Here is a 20265-nt window from a genome sequence, read left to right as displayed (position 1 = left end):
ACTTTGACTGAGGTTATACAGCGCTAAATGCGAATGACGTTTTGCTTTGTATATTGGTATAAAGTCATTCATTCAGTGACAGCGTGAGTCTCCCCATATTGTTGACCACGGCACTGAGTATTGGGTCTGAAATAATCCAAGTGTGACGTGAAAACAACATGAGCCCTGTTTGTTTGACTGAACAATGCTGTACTGATGGTCATTGGCTGATCATATGATTTCTCTGTTTAGAGTTTGCAAGGAATCCTCTTGTGAAGTGATATTCTGAAAGGGATCGTCTGCATGTGTGAATATAAAACCAGCGTTACCTCTGTTCATGTGTCTGCTGTTTTTATTCCGTTGACTTCCATTAACTGTTTATTTTCTAACTTATTACATCAACCTAAATGTCGTTGGTTTTCCTTGTGGGTTTAGCAGCGATCGTTTGTCATTTTTACTGTTGATCATCTGTTGCAGTGCAAACTAAGTTTCTGTTCTTTTTTTTGTTTGTTTTTGTGCAATTTAGTGAGATCATTGTGCACATCTTAAATCAGAGAAAATACAAAGCAGCACCTCAGCTGTCAGAGAACCCTTAACATAGTAAATGTATTCATGCATGTGCACTATGATTTGCCATTTAATTTCATATAACTCCATATAAATCCAGAACTTTTTTTTCCTCTGGCCTATCTGAATGCTGGAAACTGATGATCAACAGTAATAACCACAAACTGTAGCTCTTTCCAACAGGGAAAACCTTGAGAGCACTTGATTATATTAATAATCGAGAGCACTTGATTATACTGTCATGGCTTTGCAATCAAAAAATGCTGTTATAATAGAAGTCAATGGGGCAAAAATCCACCAGCACAACCAAAGAGAAGCCCATTTGATAAACGGGGTTAAGGAGAAATCTTCCCCTTCCTCAACTCTTGCAGATGTGGCTTTAGTGTTGAGTGACTGAGGAAAACATTATTCAGTATGAGATGTGGCCGTCATTATTCTGTCGCTAAACAGTTTCTCACCGCAGTTCAGTTCAGATTGAGGTTCAGCTGGTTTATATTCGCACAGTCGTTCATTTCGCAGTCTCTATATTGTTTACCATGTTAATTTGAATATTGGGTCTGAATGACTTGTAAACAGCATCAGCACTGTCTAATGGACTGTAAATAATGCTGTATTGTGGCGGTCATTGGGTGCTAATATGATTTCTCTGTTTAGAATTGTCAAATAATGCTTTTCTGACATTATATTGAGGAGAGTGTCTGAATATCCCAATATTAAACCAGCTTTACCTCTTCTGTTCAGGTGTTGAGTTTAAAGTGTGAGCTCTTTCATTGTACACATCTACATGAAGGCAAGCTTTTTATTATTAAATCTCTCATTTTTAACTTTCTGACTTTTGCTTTTTTGCATTTAGTTAATCTAAGGCACTGTAGGACTGTTACAAATAAAATGATTAAATTATTTACTCTGCAAACATTTGAACCAAATTAAAAGTCAACGCTTTACACAGATTGTCTTAATGTTTTGATTTAATTGGCCAGTAAAAAAATATTGTTGTCTTAAAAGAAAATCTGGGAAGTTCTGTTTCCGTGTCGGTTTTACTTTGTGCATTACTTCTGCAGTAAACGTTGTCTTTTCTTGGATATTTCTTGAAAATATTGCTGGATAATGGTGGTCATAGGCTCTGAAATGGGAGTAAAGCTGGTTTTATATTGGGATATTCAGACATTCTGCTCAATATAATTTCAGAGAAGTGTTCAATGCAAACTCTAAACGGGGAAATCAAATGTGCAGCTAATGACCGTCAAAGCACAACCATGTTTCCAGTCCATCAGACAGTGTTGCTGTTGTTTTAAAGTCATCCTGGAGTCCTGCAGAGAGGTGATGAACACATGCAGGGCTTCTCAACATCAGCACAGTCCTTCAGACTGATGGAGTTCCTGCTTGATACTCTTCTCATTAATAAAATGACAGCAGTTTTGTTCTGAGTCTAGCGATGCCATCTTTTTTGTCTGAGATGTTTTACTTCTGAAGTCATCTCTGATGTCAATTTCGACAAATCTTCTGTAGTAATAGTCAATGCAGCACTTGTATTGAACATTTCCATGCTGACATGCTCTTTCTCTGCTTGATGTAAGTTTGTTTGTGAGTGAGCGTGTGAAAGCTGCAGGCCGGTTTGTGTTTCAGGTTTCAGACGTGCTCTTTGGTGGATTAAAATGGTTTTGAAACCGGGAATGTCCTGGTGATTTTCTGCCAGTATTCTTCACTTTAGCTCATTTGCTCAGACAGCTTGTGCTGGTGTGTTTTATTCAGTAATATTTCCCGTGTCTTTTGAGTGCAGGTCAGGACTTGTCCCGCTGCAGTTGGAGCTGGTGGAGAAGTTTGCCTGGATGTCACAGCTCTGCAAACTTGGTTCTGGGAGAGGAGGATCACGGCCCCTGCCCCAACCTGACTTGCTGTTCAGGTAACGCCATCTTCTGGTGGCTGCAGCTGCAGGAGTTTTCAGACCTGTGGTGAGTATACAGCAAACATTTTATCCAGTTTATTTTCGTCTGTTTGTGAATACAGGTAAACTCCGTTTTAAATGTTTCGCTTTAAATGCGCTGGTCCTGTTTAAACACCTGCTGTGTGTATTTAGCATGTGAGATCGCAGATTAACCTGCAAGGTTTGAGTGATGGACACGATCCCTTTTTAAATGTATGTAAAGCGTGTTCTGCGGATGATTTACTGTGTGAAAACATGCTTTACAGTTTTTCTCAGTTGCTTTGGTGCGTTTCTCAACACCAGTGAATTTCAGCACAACAGTTAATGCATTTCTCAAAACCATTAGTACAAACTGCAAAACCTGTAGCTGATAACCTGCAAAAGCACATCACATGCGCAAAATGGAGAGCTCATTCCTCAAAAGCAAGTATTCATGTCAATCAGTGTCAGTGTCAAGATGAAAAGTCCCGACATCATTATGAACAAAATAGTGAAATGGCTGTGTCATGTTTTCATTATGACGGTTCACTCTGGACAGTTTATCAATGCAAAAAAAGTCAGATGTTGGTGACACTTGCTGATAATGCTCCAGACAGCACTGTATACTATATGCAGAGCCATTTGAAAACTACAGTAAAGTCAGACCTCACTGCATTAGTAAAGCATCTGAGTACAAGACACTGAATATGTATGTTTCACATGTTTACTGCCTTCGCTCGTTGTAATTCTAATTTATTCACAGCATTGTGCAAAAGAATAAACACCCTTATTTACAACAAGCATAAGCTTCCTTTGGGTTGAACTGTACACAACTGTGAACTGTTGCAGAACATATTGGCACTGAACCTACAACATGCACAGCTCTGTAAATCATTCATCAAATTGTTCAATTTTAAAGACATTTTCAGAAACAAAAATACATTTTTTTTATAAAATTTCCTTGACAGATTTTGACATTAGTTCAACATTTGTGTATGTACTGACACATGTAATGAGGACTGTTAGCTTTATATGGAGTGACTATTCAGCGTTCACAAGTTTATGTAATTTTGACTGACATGACATAAGCAGATGATGATGTTATAAACAGCTGAGTTGTATGAAAGCAGTTGATGCATGTCCTGAAGCATCTGCAATTTGTGTGAAGGAACGGGAAACTGCTACTGTGATGTGCACAAATGACTAACTGTGTTGAGAAATGCATGAGCTGTTGTGCAGAGGTAAATAGTGTCGTGAGAAATGCACCAAAGCCACTGAGAAAAACTGTAATAGTCGTGGCATTTCCACTGCACAAGCATTTTTCACTCAACTCATTCCAAGCTGATGTGCATTTGTTTGCTCCTGCCTGCACGGTTAATATGGAAATGACGGCAAGTCTGAACTCTCGTAAAGAGCTTAGACTGTGACTGTGTGCTGTTTGACTCATGTGGCGATTACACGGTGCATTTTCAGCTGAGTCTTATCACTTTTTCCCCAGAGCTGATGTATTTGTGATTATAAAGCTAAACAGTCCGTGCTATTTTGAGCTTTTATATCACAGTTTTGCGCTGGTTTGGGGTTCACACTGTCCTGTTCAACACTGTTGGTCACATACAGTACGCTGTGGTTCCAGTGGAGCAGACAGGCCGTGAGGACAATCCTAACTTATTCTGGTGAGTGAATTTAAACAAACTTTAACATTCGTTTAATATTAATGCAGTCGTTGTTTGAACAGAATAAGCTGAATGAACGTTTAATGCGATTACACACAGATGCATTCTGACTGTTTTCTTTTGTTTCAGATGGCAGGAAGGCCCGCATTAGAAATATAAGTGCTGTACTTTTAACTTTGGAAAGAAAAAAAGATTATGGACTAACAAATGGAAACTATGAGCCAGAATTGTTCTGTTTCCTTGTTTGCAACAGCAATTGTTTTTGATTTACTAGATTTATTGCCTTATAAGAGCTCTTATATTCACACTGATCCTGCTCGACTGGCGGGTGCAGATGCAGTTGAGTTCAGCGGTCCGTCATGTGGCTTTGCAGACGATTGTTCTGAGGTTTAATTCACGTGTGCCCTGTACATCTTAAATAGATTGTAACTATTTAAGCACACAGGACAGAAATACACCAGGATCTTAACTGTTTTATTTTGTTTTATATTTCAGGTTTATTTCAACTTATATCAAGTGCTGGGTAAAACCTGACAGCGTCCACAATGCTCTTAAAATTACTCCAGATTTGAGCATCTTCAGGGAAAGGAAAAGGCTGGTCAGCTGTTGGCTGAGCTCTTGTGTCAGACAGAGGTGGGTTGTTGATCTACATGAGTCTACATATTTTCTTCATCTCTCTTATTCTGCCATTTTCTGCTTTGAGCACGGATTTCTTTAACTAGCATCATCATATTTGCATTCGGTTTTCTTTCTTCAATAGGATCTCTCACGAGGACCCTTACTATCAAGTTTCCACAGGAATCATCTGCATCGATAAAGTCCACGTCTTACCCCATCCAGAGTGTTCATCATCTCTCACCATTCATACACACCTGCCGCCTCCAGTCTTCTGTTGTCTTCTCGGACTCGTGTATCTCCTGCTCTGAAATCAGTGTCATCTTGCTGTTACAGTGTGAAGGTCAGCTCACAGCTACAGATCTTTATAATTTAAATTATCATTTATTTTTTATGTATTGAGAAACTAAATGACTGTGTCCAGTAATGCAGTATACTTCTGTTACAGTAGTAAATTCATTCAGTGAAGTCATTTGGAGATCTTTTTAGCTTATAGTAGAACCCCATGTGTGCACTGTTCACATGTTGATGTTAAAGGGTCGTTCACACAGATGGATATTCTGTCATCTTTTACTCATCCTTCACTTGTTCCAAACATGTTTGAGTTTCATCCTTCTGTTGAACACAAAGATGTTTTAAACGGCGCTAGAAATCTGTAACTATTGACTTCCATAGAGAGAAAAATAAACACCATGGAAGTCAATGGTTACAGGTTTTCCAAATCTTATGTTCAGCTGAAAACAAGAACCAGTTGTCTTGGGTTTGAGTAAATTTCTAATGTTTGAGTTATCATCAAGTCCAGCTGTTAAAACACGCGTTCATCTTCTTGAGGGTATTAACAACATGTAGTGTGAGCATTTAAGACTGGGCTCAATGTTATTCACTCTCGTTTCAGTAAATGCATTTGAGAGAAATGTGGGCAAACTAATTTAAGTTGTATTGCACAGCATTTGCATTGATTTGTTGTATTTTGAAAAGAAATTTAAATAAACACCCCTCTGTATCACTTTTGAGTTTATTTTAATGCACTAACAGAGGCTAAGTAAACTGACACTAATTAATCATTAAGTGTATTCAGCTTATAGTGTTAGAACAACTCTTATCTTTTAAGTAGAGCTCACTCTAGTTTAAGTATTCATTGCTTAATTTTAGGGCAGCCAGTTTCCTCATTTATTTATTTTAAATAAACTCAACTTATCCGGGTTTAGAGTGCACATTAATACTGATCTACACTGTTACCCCATAATTCCGTGTGTCTGTCTGTTTCTGACAGCCCTGCAGCTGGTAGAGAAGCTTTGCCCTGGTCACTGATCTGCAGACTCTCTTCTGGGAGTGGAGAGCTGTGCTTAACCTGCTGGCCTGATGCTCAGTCATGAGGTAAGGTTGCAGTTCCAGGCTGATATGGCTGTCATCTTGGCCAATAACATGATGGGCTGCAGTTGATGCTTTTTCATTTGGTTCAACACTTTATTTCTCATTGAGCTGATGGTAACCGGCTGTTCCTCCTATTGAGAAAACAGATGTGAGCAGGCACTAAAGACCAGTTTAGCAGTGTTTTGTCGTTGTTTTACAGTTAAGTATGTCAGTGCATGAACATAACTTTGTCACACTGTAAGCTGGCATCATGTTAGATCAACTAAAATGCACCAGAGCAAATCTGAATAGTTTCTTCTGAATGTATAAATATAGGAACATTGAATGTTCATGGCTCTGCTGTTGAGGAGTGGGAGGTGCTGCCAGATTTGTAACAAACAATTACTCCGATTAATTAAGGAATTATTATAAATTCTTTAGTGTAAAACTTCTCTCACTGCTTGATTGTCTTTGTGCTAGCAGTTCCCCTCACCGGCCAGCAGAGGTCTCTCTAGTCCAGCTCATGTCTACAAGCCCAGGGCTGGCTCTGATTACGCTGCACCTGAAGCTGGTTTCCACACGCGCGTTTGCTTCTCTCAGCACTGGTACTCTTGCAAACTCTTGTTTTGCTCTATGCTTAATTCTAAGTGTTTTTATTCTCTTATTCTCCTTTGCAGATTGGACTGTTTACACCTTTTGACTGTCTGCTGGCTGCCTGGAGCTGGTCTGTGGTTTCGTTGTGGTTGTATGGGACCAGCTCTGACCAGTATTGTGGTTGTGTTTCTGCCTGCCCCTGGATCAATGTAGCAGTCGATTCTGTTCCCTTCTGGAATTCCGGTTCCCCCTCCACAAAGCGTGTCTGCAAACAGAGTCTGCAGACACAATCCCAACACAACTGGGTGTATGGAAAGCGAAGATGGACGAGGCTTTCATGTCTTGAATGTAAGGTAAGTAACGTAATAATTAATCAAACACTCCCGTTAAGTGTTTTGTGGTTCTTGTTTGTATTCTCAGCGTCCTCTAATCTGCAGTGGCGACCCCAGAACATTTTCATAGGGGTGGCCAGAAGAGGGGTGGCACACACAAAAAAATGAATTCAGTGTAATGTTATTTATTTTTTTCTGGTAAATTTAAATAATGTGATTTTAATTCTTTAATTAATTAGTCTTACAATATCTCAATTCAGCAAGTACATGTGCAAACCAAATAAAAATCAATATTTAGTTTAAAAACACTTCTCATATATAGAAATAACTTAACTTATTTTTCACATACGTTTATTGTACAGCATACAGTATATGCCATGTCTAAAATTAATTGAGAATGAGTCAAATAATAAAACAAACAAGTGAACAAACTGAACAAGGCATTACTATATACACACACTCACTATACAGACCGTAATAATATCATTTATCTATATCCCTTTTTGAGCCACTTTATTAATGCAGCTTCTATTGATGTACCTTAAGGTAAATATTACATGGCCATTACTGTCTATTGCGTGCGTGCGTGCGTGCGTGCGTGCGTGTGTGTGCGCGCGCGCGCGGTCAATGACGATCAGGGAGGGCAGTGGTGGTTCTAGTTTAGATGGGCGAACCACCCCATATACCCACCCTCCTTAAATAGTTACATTTATTTTTCAATAAATAAAAAAATTAACTTAAATTTCTTCTAAATAAATAATATTGTTAATATTATTACACAATTATTATTCTAAATTAATAACAGACATCAATCCTAAATTTTACTGGAAAACAATGTAACAGTGATAAGCTAAGATCACTTAGGGAACCTTTTGCATGAATAGCCTATTATTTGACAATTCTATAGAATAAAAAAATGTGTGTTATAGAATTATCTGTTCTCTTAGACCCGAATTATGGCCAAGAAATAATGTTATGATGTCTTACCTCTCTGACTCTTTATCCCTCCTTTCTGCTTTATAGACATGCTTGGTGAAAGTATCATCATATTATATAAACTTTAGTTTTGTCGACTTTCAAAACTAAACACCTGACACCTTCACAAAAGGCTAACTCCGGTTTCACGGCGCATAAGAACCAAGTGAATCATTGAAGTGTTTGAACTGAGTGAATCATTGAAGTGTTTGAACTGAGTGAATCATTGAAGTGTTTGAACTGAGTGAATCATTGAAGTGTTTGAACTGAGTGAATCATTGAAGTGTTTGAACTGAGTGAATCATTGAATTGTTTGAACTGAGTGAATCATTGAAGTGTTTGAACTGAGTGAATCATTGAAGTGTTTGAACTGAGTGAATCATTGAAGTGTTTGAACTGGGTGAATCATTGAAGTGTTTGAACTGGGTGAATCATTGAAGTGTTTGAAATTAGTTGAACTGCAGGAATCATTGAAGTGTTTGAGTCGTTTATATTGAATCTCTGTGTGACTGTACTGAATGTAATCCTCTTCTAATGTTTTGATGTGAATAAGTGGTTTAATCCTTGTGATTTGGTCAAATTAATTTCAAGTAGACAGAGGGACCTCATTTTTTTATTTTTGTTGTTGTTGTTTTGTGCATTTGATTGTTGAATTTATGTGTATTAGAGTGGTTTAAATTGTTGTTGTAAAATCTGTATAAAGTGTTGTTCTTATTTTGAGATTTTAAGGAGACCAAACTGAGTAATATTAGACTGCAATTCAAACTGGGTTAGTCTGTTTAGTTTATGTTCGTCTTTAGCTCTATGACGGGTTCTTGTACTGCTAGTATATCCTGTGTAGCTCTGACTTTATAATTGTGTATTTTATTTTACTTATAAATGCATAAGCTGTCACCCCTACCCAGTCAGATCGCCACAGTGTTAATAACCTGAACATTTGACATTACGCAAAACAAATATTTACTAGTTAAGCTCTTAAACATTTATAGTTCACTGTTTTGATTAAACCACATTAATCGAAAAATAAAACACATAATATTAAACTGAAACGAAAGATTAAATTTGTATTGAAGATGTTCTGCTTGAAACTGTTTTCAGCTAAGTAAGTGTTGCTTTTTGCCTGTTTGCATGTACATAACAGTAAACAATGTAAACTACAGGCCTTCGAAAGAAGCGGTGACGTAAACATCTGAATAACCATCCATAATTCAACACTCTTGTGTCGCTGGTCTAAATGTGCTTCATGACTGTTCAGTTTCCCCTTACCTGCCAAAATAAACCGCGATGTACAGGAATGATAGATGTGTCCTGTTATTATGATAAGTGTGTGCTCCACTGTGTACTTAAATATTCATAATAAGCTTTTCAATAAAAAAAGCTCGCTGTAATGGCGGCTTGAAGGTTGTAGCCTAATACTGATCTGTAGTTTGTAAAGACTATTCATATTCTTTTTGATGCACAGATTCTGAACATGTCAGTGTTTATGAACAGAGTGTGTGTGTGTGTGTGTGTGTGTGTGTGTGTGTGTGTTGTAGTTGCACCCACAAATCAAATCTGTTTGTTCTCTGTATTATTGCTGGTAAAATGGATTCAAGGCACAATGAAAGACCGTTGATTAACATTTTTATTAGTATTTTATTTTATTATTTATATTGGATTTTGCATTTATTTATTCATTTAATAAAAACATTGCCCACTGCATAGGCTGGAGTTTATTAAAGGGTCACTGATTTAGTCACATTTAGAAACTGAAAAAAGCAAGTTATCGCGTCTAATTTATTTATATATATATATATAAAGCTAAAAAATATATATTTCATCAATTAAATGTTATTTAATCTAGAAAACCACTGCTGTAATATTTACTACTTCGAGAAATTAATCACAGGCAACCAATTATAAACTACTGTAAATTACTAATCAACTATAAAGTACTCACACCAACTAATCTATGACTGCCCCACATAGATACACTGAAAAAAATTGTCAAAGATGATTCCTTGGATTTACTCAAATCGTTTACGTTAAGTGGTTGAAAACAATTTATTTGGGCTGAATTTAAACAAATTAAGTTGAACATCATCAAATGTAATTTGTTTGTTTAAATTCAACAAATTCATTGCAACAGTTTTGCATGCAACACTTTTTCAGTGAGATAGATAGATAGATAGATAGATAGATAGATAGATAGTCTCTTGAATTCCACATTGAGTGTTTTCTCTTTAGATTTGCTTGTTTGGGTTAATGAGTAAACTCCACACTAACTAAGCACTGAAGATGCCCACAAGAACATTGCACTTTGATAAATGTACAGCTTTGCTGAGTCACTGAACACATAGAGGGGTCCTGCGACCAAGAGTCCACCTGACACGATACACAACCGAGATCAGATCTTCATGCTGACAAGCTCTAAACCAAGAGCTCGCCTGTGCTGATCTGGATTACCTGAGCTGGGGAGCTGTAAAAAGAAAGACAAGTATGGAAATCGAGAGAGATCCAAATGATGGACATCATCATCATCACAGGAGATTACACTTGGATCTCAGTGTTGACGAACGCAGCCCTCGCCATGGCATATCAGAACTACTACAGAAACTCAGGCCGGAGTGGAAACCAGACGACATTCAGATCAAGGCAAGTTGATGCTCAATATGAGAAACTGGACCTTTCAGAGCTGAATATCAGGCGAGCGGTTTATAGTTGGGTCCATGTTGTTTTCTAAAAGACATCCTGTTATGATTGATGTGCTTTACACCGAGTCTTATCCATCAGTTGTTGCTTTAAGTGACAATAATCCAGAACGCTGCACATAATATTTTCACTCTACACAGTTCTGACATTTACACCAGGTTTTCACTGAAGGCATCACAAACCAGTTAATGGGCTGCTACGTGGGCTCCATGACCCGAGATCCCGTTCTACTCGTGAGAGTTTATGGGCAGATGACTGAGCTTTTCATGGATCGAGAAAAGGAGATGGAGATGTTTCGAGTGCTTCATAAACACGGCTGCGGCCCGCAACTCTACTGCAGTTTCAACAACGGGATCTGCTATGAGTTTGTCAGAGGAGTCGTGCTGGACGACACGCTGCTCCATCAACCGTCTGTGTACAGGTCTGCTCAAACAGCGTTTGCCTCTCAGTTGAAGTTCATGTTTTGGTGCTTCATTACACTAAACTGAAACGTTTTTCATTGACTGCAGATTGATTGCAACTGAAATGGGGAAAATCCATTCAATCAAGTCTGGAGACAGCGGAGCGCGTTCAGCCGTGACCCCAGTGTTGTGGTCTAGATTATCCCAGTTCCTGAATCTTCTCCAAAGTGCTGATGATCCTGAACAGCAGAGGTTGGACACCTCCAGAGACTTGCACCATCATTATTGAGAGGGTGCTCGCTGCAGAGCCATTTGAGGAGAGGTGAGCTCCAGAGAGGGGGAGCATGAGCTGTCGCTCCTCCTCCTGTAAGCTGTTTTAATGCGTACACCAACCCCACCCCTAACCCTACCCCCAGTGACATCACTCGTAGAAGAAGTGCAAAAAAGGTGGAGCTCAAGCTTAAGCTCCCCCTCTCTGGAGCTCACCTCTCCTCAAATGGCTCTGCAGCGAGCACCACTTGTCATTATTTGTGATATAAATGAAGGAACAGTGTGTTGAACAGTCTACCGACTGAAGAATGGATGAATAATCTCAGATTAAACCCTGATTTTACTTGTTTAATGTGAAACGCTATTGCAAGAATAGCTGCTAGCATGCTTGATCATATTCTAACTGAACATTATACTAAATGACGTCAGTGAGGTGCTGAAGATGGGTAGTTGGATATATGGGTAGTTAGGATATCTATTTGTAGTTAGTATATTAATGAAAATAATACAGTCTTTTACCTTCAAAACACCTTTAGAAAACATCAGATGCGTGACTAAATCAGCAGCAGAGACATGGTTTGCATTCCTCTGACAGTAATATGCAGCACAGTTCTGCCTGTTTACTCCTGCACGTGTCTTCTCCTGTAGGTCCAGTGCTGATGGAGAGACACCGAGTCTAGAAATCATCATGCGAGAGATGGAGGAGCTGAAGAGTCATCTGGCCCGCATCAACTCGCCAGTAGTGCTGTGCCATAATGACCTACTGACTAAAAACGTCATCTATAATCAAGAAGAAGGTAAAATAATTAAGTGTAAGACAGTTTAACTGAGATTTTCAGCATACGATAGAGCTGAGTTTAGTAAAGAGCTCATGGCAGCAGTATACCGCTGTCTGGTGCATTTACTGGACAGATTAAGTGTGCTCAATGCTTAAACCGGGGGATTTACACACTCATGGCCATTGCAGTATAAGCGTCTCTGGTATTGTCTGTCACACTCATCCTGTGTTTTCACTAATGCATTTATTTATCAGATTCTTTTTTCTGTAGGTGCAGTAAAATTCATTGACTATGAATATGCAGATTTTAATTATCAAGCGTATGATATTGGGAACCATTTCAATGAGTTTGCAGGTAAAAAAAAGTTCATATTAACAAAAACTGGACTTTAAAGTTTTATTTTCCCTCTCTAAATGATCTTTTGTCTTTGAGGTATCGATAATGTGGACTCCAGCCTGTACCCTAGTGACGAGCTTCAGTTTGATTGGCTCTCTGCTTACCTGGAGAGCTTCAAGCGGTGCAGCACTGGAGATTCTGCAGTGACCCAGACAGAGGTCCAGGAGCTTTATGAACAAGTCTGTCAGTTCTCCTTGGTGAGTGTTTGTGGGAGGCTGGGAGTCTTGAGTTTCCTGTTATTTCAGAAGAACACTTAGGAAGCCGTCTGTAGATTTATCAGCATTTCTCCAACAGCTCGTTTATGATGTGGCCATGTTCAGCAGTACAGGTGTACTCGAGCAGCAATGGAAGTCTTCAGATGACTCTGCAGATCACCACTAATGCTGCAATGTGTAGATGTTGTGGTCTTTTCGTGCACAGCTCGTGTCTATTTGGGTTATGATGGATGTGCCATGCTGTGTGCTGAGGTTTTGGTGACAGCAGTTCTGATTTGCGGGATTGAGTTGATGCTCCAGGGATTATCTGTCAGAAATACTGATGATCTAGATTAAGCAGAGCAGCGATAGATCCTTCCCATCTTTCTAAAAGGCAAACACAGGACAGATACATTACACACGTCCAGAGCCACGTATCGGCAACTGGAGGACAGATATTCCTTGTTGACCGTTCAGCAGATCTGTGGCTCTAACACACAGGGGTGGCCAACCCTGTTCCTGGAGATCTCCCTTCCTGCAGATTTCAGTTGCTACCCATATCAAACACACCTGAACCAATTAATCAGGACCTGAACACCAGGTGATCATTACAGGCAGGTGTGTTTGATACGGGTAGCAAATGAAATCTGCATGAAGGGAGATCTCCAGGAACAGGGTTGGCCACCCCTGCTCTAACATATTGAGCACAGTGTGTCCGATGATTTTAGAAACCAGGGTCCTAATGCTGGTCCTCAACACCCCTGTCTGGAGGCTTCTAGTATGCCTAGTAAGAGCATGATCAGCTGGATCAGAAGTGTTTAATAAGGTTGTGAGCTGAATATGCAGGACAGAAGCTCTCCAGCAGCAGAACAGGCCAACAGCAGATTCTGTCCATCAGCTCATTCATGGAGACGGCAGAGGCCTGAATGAGTGAGGAAGCAGATGTTCAGGCTCAGTGTTCTGTGTGTTCTGCTTTCTGTGCTTGGCATGCCTGATTCCAGCAGCATGGTTAGGGTTAGATCAGGACCTTTCAGATCATCTCAATCTTAATCTGTGTCTCTCCTCTGCGTTCTTTCCAGGTGGCTCATTTGTTCTGGTGTCTATGGGCTCTGCTCCAGGCAAAACATTCCACTATTGACTTTGATTTCCAAAGGTGTGTCACTTGCTTTTTTCCAAATATCTAATTTAATCTGTGAAACAGGAATAGAGCAGTTGTAAAAGCCGGATCATTCTCTGCTGAATCTGTTAGCAGAGGTCATAACACAGAGGTGAATTGCCTTCCTCACTAGTGTACTTCTCTTAGTAAACGCAGCTGTGGTTCATGAAGGATTGTGCTTTTAAGAAACTCAATATTTACATTTTCTCTCTGTGTCTGTCTTAGATATGCCAGGGCCCGATTCAACTACTACTTTGAGAAGAAGCGAGAGTTCTGTGGATTGACACCTCCATGATGCTTCTACAAGCGCCGTGCTGGTTCTGCAGACTCTGTCCATTATAATGCCACACAATCTTCATCAGCTCAGTTTAAGGATGGACCGTGATCACAGATTTGTGTTGAGTGCACAGGGAAGCTTGTCACTTGAACTACACTATTCAACATACCGAGTCTTAATTCTTCCTCAGACAGTATCAGATGATTATTTGACTCTTAATTTATTTCTCAGTTGTTCTTGTGTAAGCGTGTTTCAGAGTGATCTTATTATCAGGAATCTACATCTCTCTCATACACTTAGACCAGCTCTGTGCTTCTCAGACATTTGTTCCATGGCCACATCTAAACTTCCCCCTGCCTGTAAATACCGAAACTTTTACCAACTCTAAATTAATTCATTTCCTTCAGCTTGGTCCATTATTTATCAGGGGTGGCCACAGCAGAATGAACCGCCGACTATTCCAGCATGTTTTACACAGTGGATGTCTTTCGGGTAGTGAGGCGACAGTGCTAACCACTGAGCCAGCCTAACTCTAAACTGGAATCTTGTTGCTGCTGCTGCTAATCTGTGGTGTGAAGAACTTGAGTAAATGGACCTCATTACTTTACTCAAGTGTTTTTGGCTACTTTGTACTTGTGCTGAGTATTAAAAATATAAGCAACTTCTACTCGACTACATTTTTGATTGAATATCTGCACTCTTTACTCCACTACATTTGAACAGACGCTTACCGTTACTTGTTACATTGAGATTTTGCGTGACACATCGGCATCGTTATCTACCACGGCTGATTTTGTTGGGCGGACGAGGCGATATCGCCATCTACAGGATGCTGAAGATACTGTGCTATTCATCCGCTAAATCACGTAAACGTTAATTAGCAGCTTGCCAGTACCGCCGCTCCCTATACGCAGAGTATGCATGCTGTGTAGGGCTCAACATGTTGTTAAATACATTTTAAAAATTTATTTTATGACTGACTCAAAAAGCAAACCTGTAATGTAATATTTTCCGTGTACATGCATAGCAGCGTTGGGTCCACTTCTCTTTGTGGCTGCTTGCAGTATATAATTATTATTGATGCAAGTCAAGTTGCAGCTCTACCTGTGAAAAACAACAAGAGTCTGGAGCCAAGAAGAGGAAACGAGAACTAGATGAGTCGCCTGCATCACTTTCAGGTAACATCCATGAATCTGGAAAACATATTTTTGGCTGTTTAAGTAAATTAGTGAGGATAACGTTTAATCTTCTCCTCAACTCCACCAAATCTGCCTTGTTGTTGTTCACGTTCAGTTTCTTGCTTTGCTGCTGTGCATTGTGCTTTAAACTATGACTGGACATGCTCCGTGACTGAGTTTCCCCTTTACCCTGTGTTGCTGATAAATACAAACTCTATTTTATTAACTTGTGCAGTAGTTTACAATTCTGTTTGCACACCAGCTACTGTACATACACATGACCTGCACTATAATTCAACTGTATGTAATATTTATTATATAGTTGTATAATTTATAATTCTATATTATATAATTCTTTGCAGTTATCATTTTATTGTTTTCTCTATTTCTATATGATTATTGCTGCTGCTGTTATTGCTTGTTTCACTGCAGTGACAGTAAAGTCTCTTTAGTCTTTACATCAGTGGATGAATGTGTTTAATAGGGCGGTTTTTCAGTTTTGTACATTAATATATGAAATAACTAAACTGACTCATTCTGTGATTTCTGAAAGATCAATAATATAAAATAAGGGAAATTACTGTACGCCACAGGCCAGAAATCATTTTATTGCATGAATTCATTAATGATCATTTTTTTCTGAATGTTAATGTTTTTTTGTTTAAAAATACACTAATTTATAAAAACCACAAATGTCTTTGATTTATTGAGAGCAGGGGTCAGTTTCTGTCACCATAGATTATAGTGCAAGTTAAATCTACATGTTGGTTGTAGTTTAAACATTATGAAGAGTGCTTTATTAGCCTATTGTTTTAATGGTTTGTCATGAGTTTTTCCTTTAAATGACTCATTTCTTCTGTATTGTACAGGTGATGCAGGTTTAAAGCTGTCACAAGATGAATTGGATTGACCAGCACTGCTCCAGAGGCATCAGCAGCTGCACAGGTATGACAGCATGCAGCACTGGGGAGCGTCCATATCTACAGGTACAGAGTTTTATTCCTTATCTTTTGTAAATGTTTAAAATTAGGAATATTTCTGCAGAACACATGTCAGTGTTTATTTTGATGTGAACTATTAATTTGTAATGTAAATATTTGAATGTTTAAGTATAATTGAGTTTATATGCATATTTATGTATATAAATTAATTAATAAATACATGTTTAAATATGTCTGTGTGATTTAGTTCCTCTGTGGATGAACCACAGTAAAGTTTCGCATAGGGCACCCTTTTGGCCAGCAGCAGCCCTGCTAATTCCAGGTGTTTAATCAGCAACATGGCTGCAGCCGATGATGAAGCTGAAGTCGGCACATTAAGCAGTGGCAGCACTGATGACCATCCAGAGCCTTATCTGATAGAAATGTTGTCATTTGCCGATATGCAGAATGGCTCTTACAGGCTCTACTTTGTTTATGAACCACGAAAATAAGTGCTTTTAAGAATTTATCGTCAAATTTTAGGAAACGCATTAAAGTGAGTCTATTTAATGTTAATTTAATGTGAATTTAATACAGTTACTGATATGGCAGAAACCACTGTGACATGACGACTGGTTTAGCTTAATGTTTTGGTGCAGCGTGAAACAAGGTATTACTGAAATTACACATTTTGCATCAGGTGCATTTAGCTGTGAGTTTGTGATGTATTTGTCATTGAATTTATATCTAGTTTACCAAGTTGAAAACACTGCTCCTGTTTAATTTTAATACAGAAGACATCACAATCAACTGAAGTTTAAGACTCCTTCAAGACTGAGGTGAATACATGAAAGTCAGCCCTCAATTCTTTACTTTTTTTATTTATTTATTTTATTTGTCTTTTTTGAACATTTTGAGTTTGACAGACTTTTTTTATCTATTTTGTTCCCCCATATAGAAAGATTGAGGTGTTCAATTTAATTTCTATATTAGGAAATAAAACCTTTCTTGGTGTTTGAGTCTGCATTCAGTACGAGTAAAATACTCAAGTTCTTTTAAAATCGGATACTTTAATACTTTTACTCTAGTGTTATTGATATAGGTGACTTGTAATGGAGTAATGTTTGCAGTAAGGTATCTGTACTTATGTATGGTTTTCAGCTACTCTGTACACCTCTGCTGCTAATAAAAAGCTTAAATAAATAACACAAATAGATATTGTAAAGGTAAATTAAACCCTGGTAAAGTCCCGGTTTAAGTGAATGACAGTTTGAATTATTCAGTCTAATATTTCAGTGATGCTGTTTTATTGTATCGTCAGTTTTTTTTATTAATCAGATCATCAGAGCAGAATATAGACACTGAGCAGCTCTGTGATGCAGAATAGACACTTTCCTATAGCAGATAATCTGATATTTTGGGATGTTACAGGATGTAAATTCAGTGTTCTGCTGTGGATTCAGAGGTGCAGGCATTTGGCAAGGGTTAACCTCCATCCACTCATTACTGCAACCACAGATCTGTACTGTCTTCACACTACTGAGCACATGGTGGAATGAGACCCACACTTTAGGAAGCAATGGCATTGACCTAGCTGAGCTTTTCTTCATTTACAACATGGTTATTTGATTAATCCCTCAATGCATTATTTAGACAGAACCTCAGATATGATATTAAACATCCCTTTACATTCATCTGAATAGGAAATATATACAATAATACATGTCAAATGTTAGTTACATTTAGACCAGATCCCATGTCTAACCCTTAGCCCTCGCCGTTCCCCTCAGATCACGTGAAGAGGTGTGCTGTCCCAATTCTCTTTTGCTTGGAGGTGTAGGAGTTGGGGACAATCTGCGCTAGTGAGGATATGATGACGTGTGTGTGTGTGTGTGTGTGTGTGTGTGTGTGTGTGTGTGTGTGTGTGTGTGTGTGTGTGTGTGTAATGGTGTCCCGTTTCTATCCCCTTCACACTGGTTTAGTGTATGGATAAGGAATAAAACAGGGTCTGATTGAAAAATCTGTCTGATTCTTGATTCATGAGTTTTTGATTTACTTCAGTTCTAAGTTTTTCAAAATCCTTCCTGAAATTAAAACATGTCAAAGCTTGACTGGAATGTTAGTCGATGGTTCATGTTGATTGTCCTCCTGTTGGCTGTGAGTTTCGTCAGAGCACATACAGGACAGGTAATGGGGTTTCTTTTGGTAACAAACACATGGAAAAACTGCAAAAATGCTCCTTTTTAGTTTAGTAAGTCTCAAACAAAGCTTTCCTCCATGTTGGAGCACAACAGGAATGAGTCCACCAGTCTGGGCTTGATCAGTTGTTGATGGTCTGAGGGTCCGATGCTGTCAGGGCATTCAGCCGCAAGCCTCCTCAAAGCAGCCTGCAAAGGTTCACAGGAGAGAGAGAGAGAGAGAGATGAACCTACAGCACATATTCTACAAATCTCATCAGAAACTCTCAAAACAGGAAGTGCACTTTTTATATAGCAACCCTGCTGAAAAACAATGTGCTGGTTAGGTTGGTGTGACCCTTTTCCTCAACCTTCATCAGGCTTGCATTTCCACTGCTAGACGGGTACCAGTGGTGTGTGTGGTGTACAACAGTTTCAGTCGGGTCATTCCCGTTTAAGAAAATGTCTACAGTAAAGCTGTACGGGTCACTCGTATATCATATGAGCAGCACTTCTCACAACACAGACGCTTTATACGCATCAATACTGTATTAATGTTCATCACCAACCTTTCATCAACATGATTATAGCTGCAGATCAATCATAATAGCCTACTTTGTTTTTATTGCGCTTCACTCTTGAGTTTGTCCATTTCTGAAAGGATCGTATGTCAGAAGCACTTCAATAATCACACACACACACACACACACACACACACACACACACGTTATTATAATCAGCTCAAGTTTCTTATTTTAAATATAGATGCGCAGCGAGCACAAGAGAGAAAGCGAAACCGCTTACGCTTCAGACGGCCTTGTAAAAGCTGGGGCGCAGGGCAGATCTGCTCTTCTGCTTGGCTTTGTGGCAGTTCATCACTGTTTTCAATCGCCATGCTGTCGTGTTTGTTTGGGTTATTGTGATTGTGCTCACCTGATTCTTGTGTGCTCTGTTCCCTTTTTAAGTTGTGCTTCTCGTCATCTTTGCTGGTTCATAGTGTAGTTTCCTTTATTCCATAGGTTCCTGGAGGGCCGCAGCTCTGCACAGTTTTGCTCCAACACAGCTGATCTATATAATCCAGGTGTTCAAGACTGCTAGATCAGCTGTGCTTGATTAGGGTTGCTGCAGAGCTGCGGCCCTGAGACCTATGCTTTGTGTTTTTAGTGAGGTTAGAGCTCGCTAATTATCCTTTTTCATTTGGTGTGGCTTTACTTTTATTTATTTGGCTAAGTTCAAGTAATTGATTTCTTTGATTCTACAGAGTTAAGCCTGAAATGATTCATTCTCCAGGAGTTTCATAAAGTCATTTGTTTTCCTTCTGTTTTAAGCAAGGTTGCCATCTTGTCTCAATTTAGTTTGGAGTTATAATCACTTATTCCTAGAATTAATTTTGTTTTGATAGCACATATTATGACATTCATTTGAACATTTCTGCTCTGTAAGAATATAGGCACATGACACAAGTCAACACATGCATTTAATAATAATAGAGTTACCAAACAGGCCACAAGAACTGAATCACTATTGTTCCTCTCGGCTGGGGAGCGACACAGCTCGATCAGACGTGGAACAGCTGTGAAAAAAATAATAGACAAATTATATTATAGAAAATCGCTTACAATCCAGATACAGTGCAAAAAGTGCAATGCAAATGACTGTGCATTATTAATGTTGTCTAGATGTGCAGTCATTCCCAATTAGAGGAGAACCATTGGGGTTAATCTATCATACTCTAGTGCTGATGATGATGATCTCTCGTACCCTTGAGCTGTCAATAATCTCGTAACCTTGCCCTGTAAGTGTCAGTAATCTCGTGTTCTTGTCCTGTAAGTGTC

At 38.9% G+C, this 20265-nt stretch overlaps 2 protein-coding genes across 26 annotated transcripts in view; one reads left to right on the top strand and one right to left on the bottom strand.

Annotated features, from left to right (window-relative positions):
* zgc:113516 overlaps positions 1 to 14820 on the top strand; it is a 55837-nt gene extending 41017 nt beyond the window's left edge. For 2 of the 15 annotated variants that reach the window (XM_073942039.1, XM_073942035.1), the window contains exons 19-25: positions 2327 to 2498; positions 4067 to 4122; positions 4252 to 4755; positions 4883 to 5080; positions 6011 to 6114; positions 6574 to 6695; positions 6768 to 6910. Coding sequence is in view for 3 of the 15 variants with exons in the window: in XM_073942047.1 (XP_073798148.1) it covers positions 10470 to 10625; positions 10841 to 11103; positions 11192 to 11335; positions 12002 to 12150; positions 12403 to 12486; positions 12565 to 12725; positions 13802 to 13875; positions 14104 to 14173 (1101 nt within the window). In the remaining 12 variants the exon portion in view is untranslated. 15 annotated transcript variants of the gene reach the window in all.
* Positions 14821 to 17538: 2718 nt separating this feature from the next.
* Positions 17539 to 20265, bottom strand: part of insc (INSC spindle orientation adaptor protein) — a 36646-nt gene continuing 33919 nt past the window's right edge. For all 11 annotated transcript variants that reach the window (XM_073943463.1, XM_073943455.1, XM_073943460.1 and 8 more), the window contains 2 exons: positions 19927 to 20003; positions 17539 to 18640 (listed from right to left, as the gene is read on the bottom strand). In XM_073943463.1, coding sequence (XP_073799564.1) covers positions 18512 to 18640; positions 19927 to 20003 — 206 coding nt within the window. In that variant the 3' untranslated portion in view covers positions 17539 to 18511. The remainder of the gene's footprint in view (positions 18641 to 19926; positions 20004 to 20265) is intronic.

Source organism: Danio rerio, chromosome 25 (genome assembly GCF_049306965.1).
Source record: "Danio rerio strain Tuebingen ecotype United States chromosome 25, GRCz12tu, whole genome shotgun sequence".
NCBI lineage: Eukaryota > Metazoa > Chordata > Actinopteri > Cypriniformes > Danionidae > Danio > Danio rerio.
This window is presented reverse-complemented; position numbering and strand designations above follow the sequence as displayed.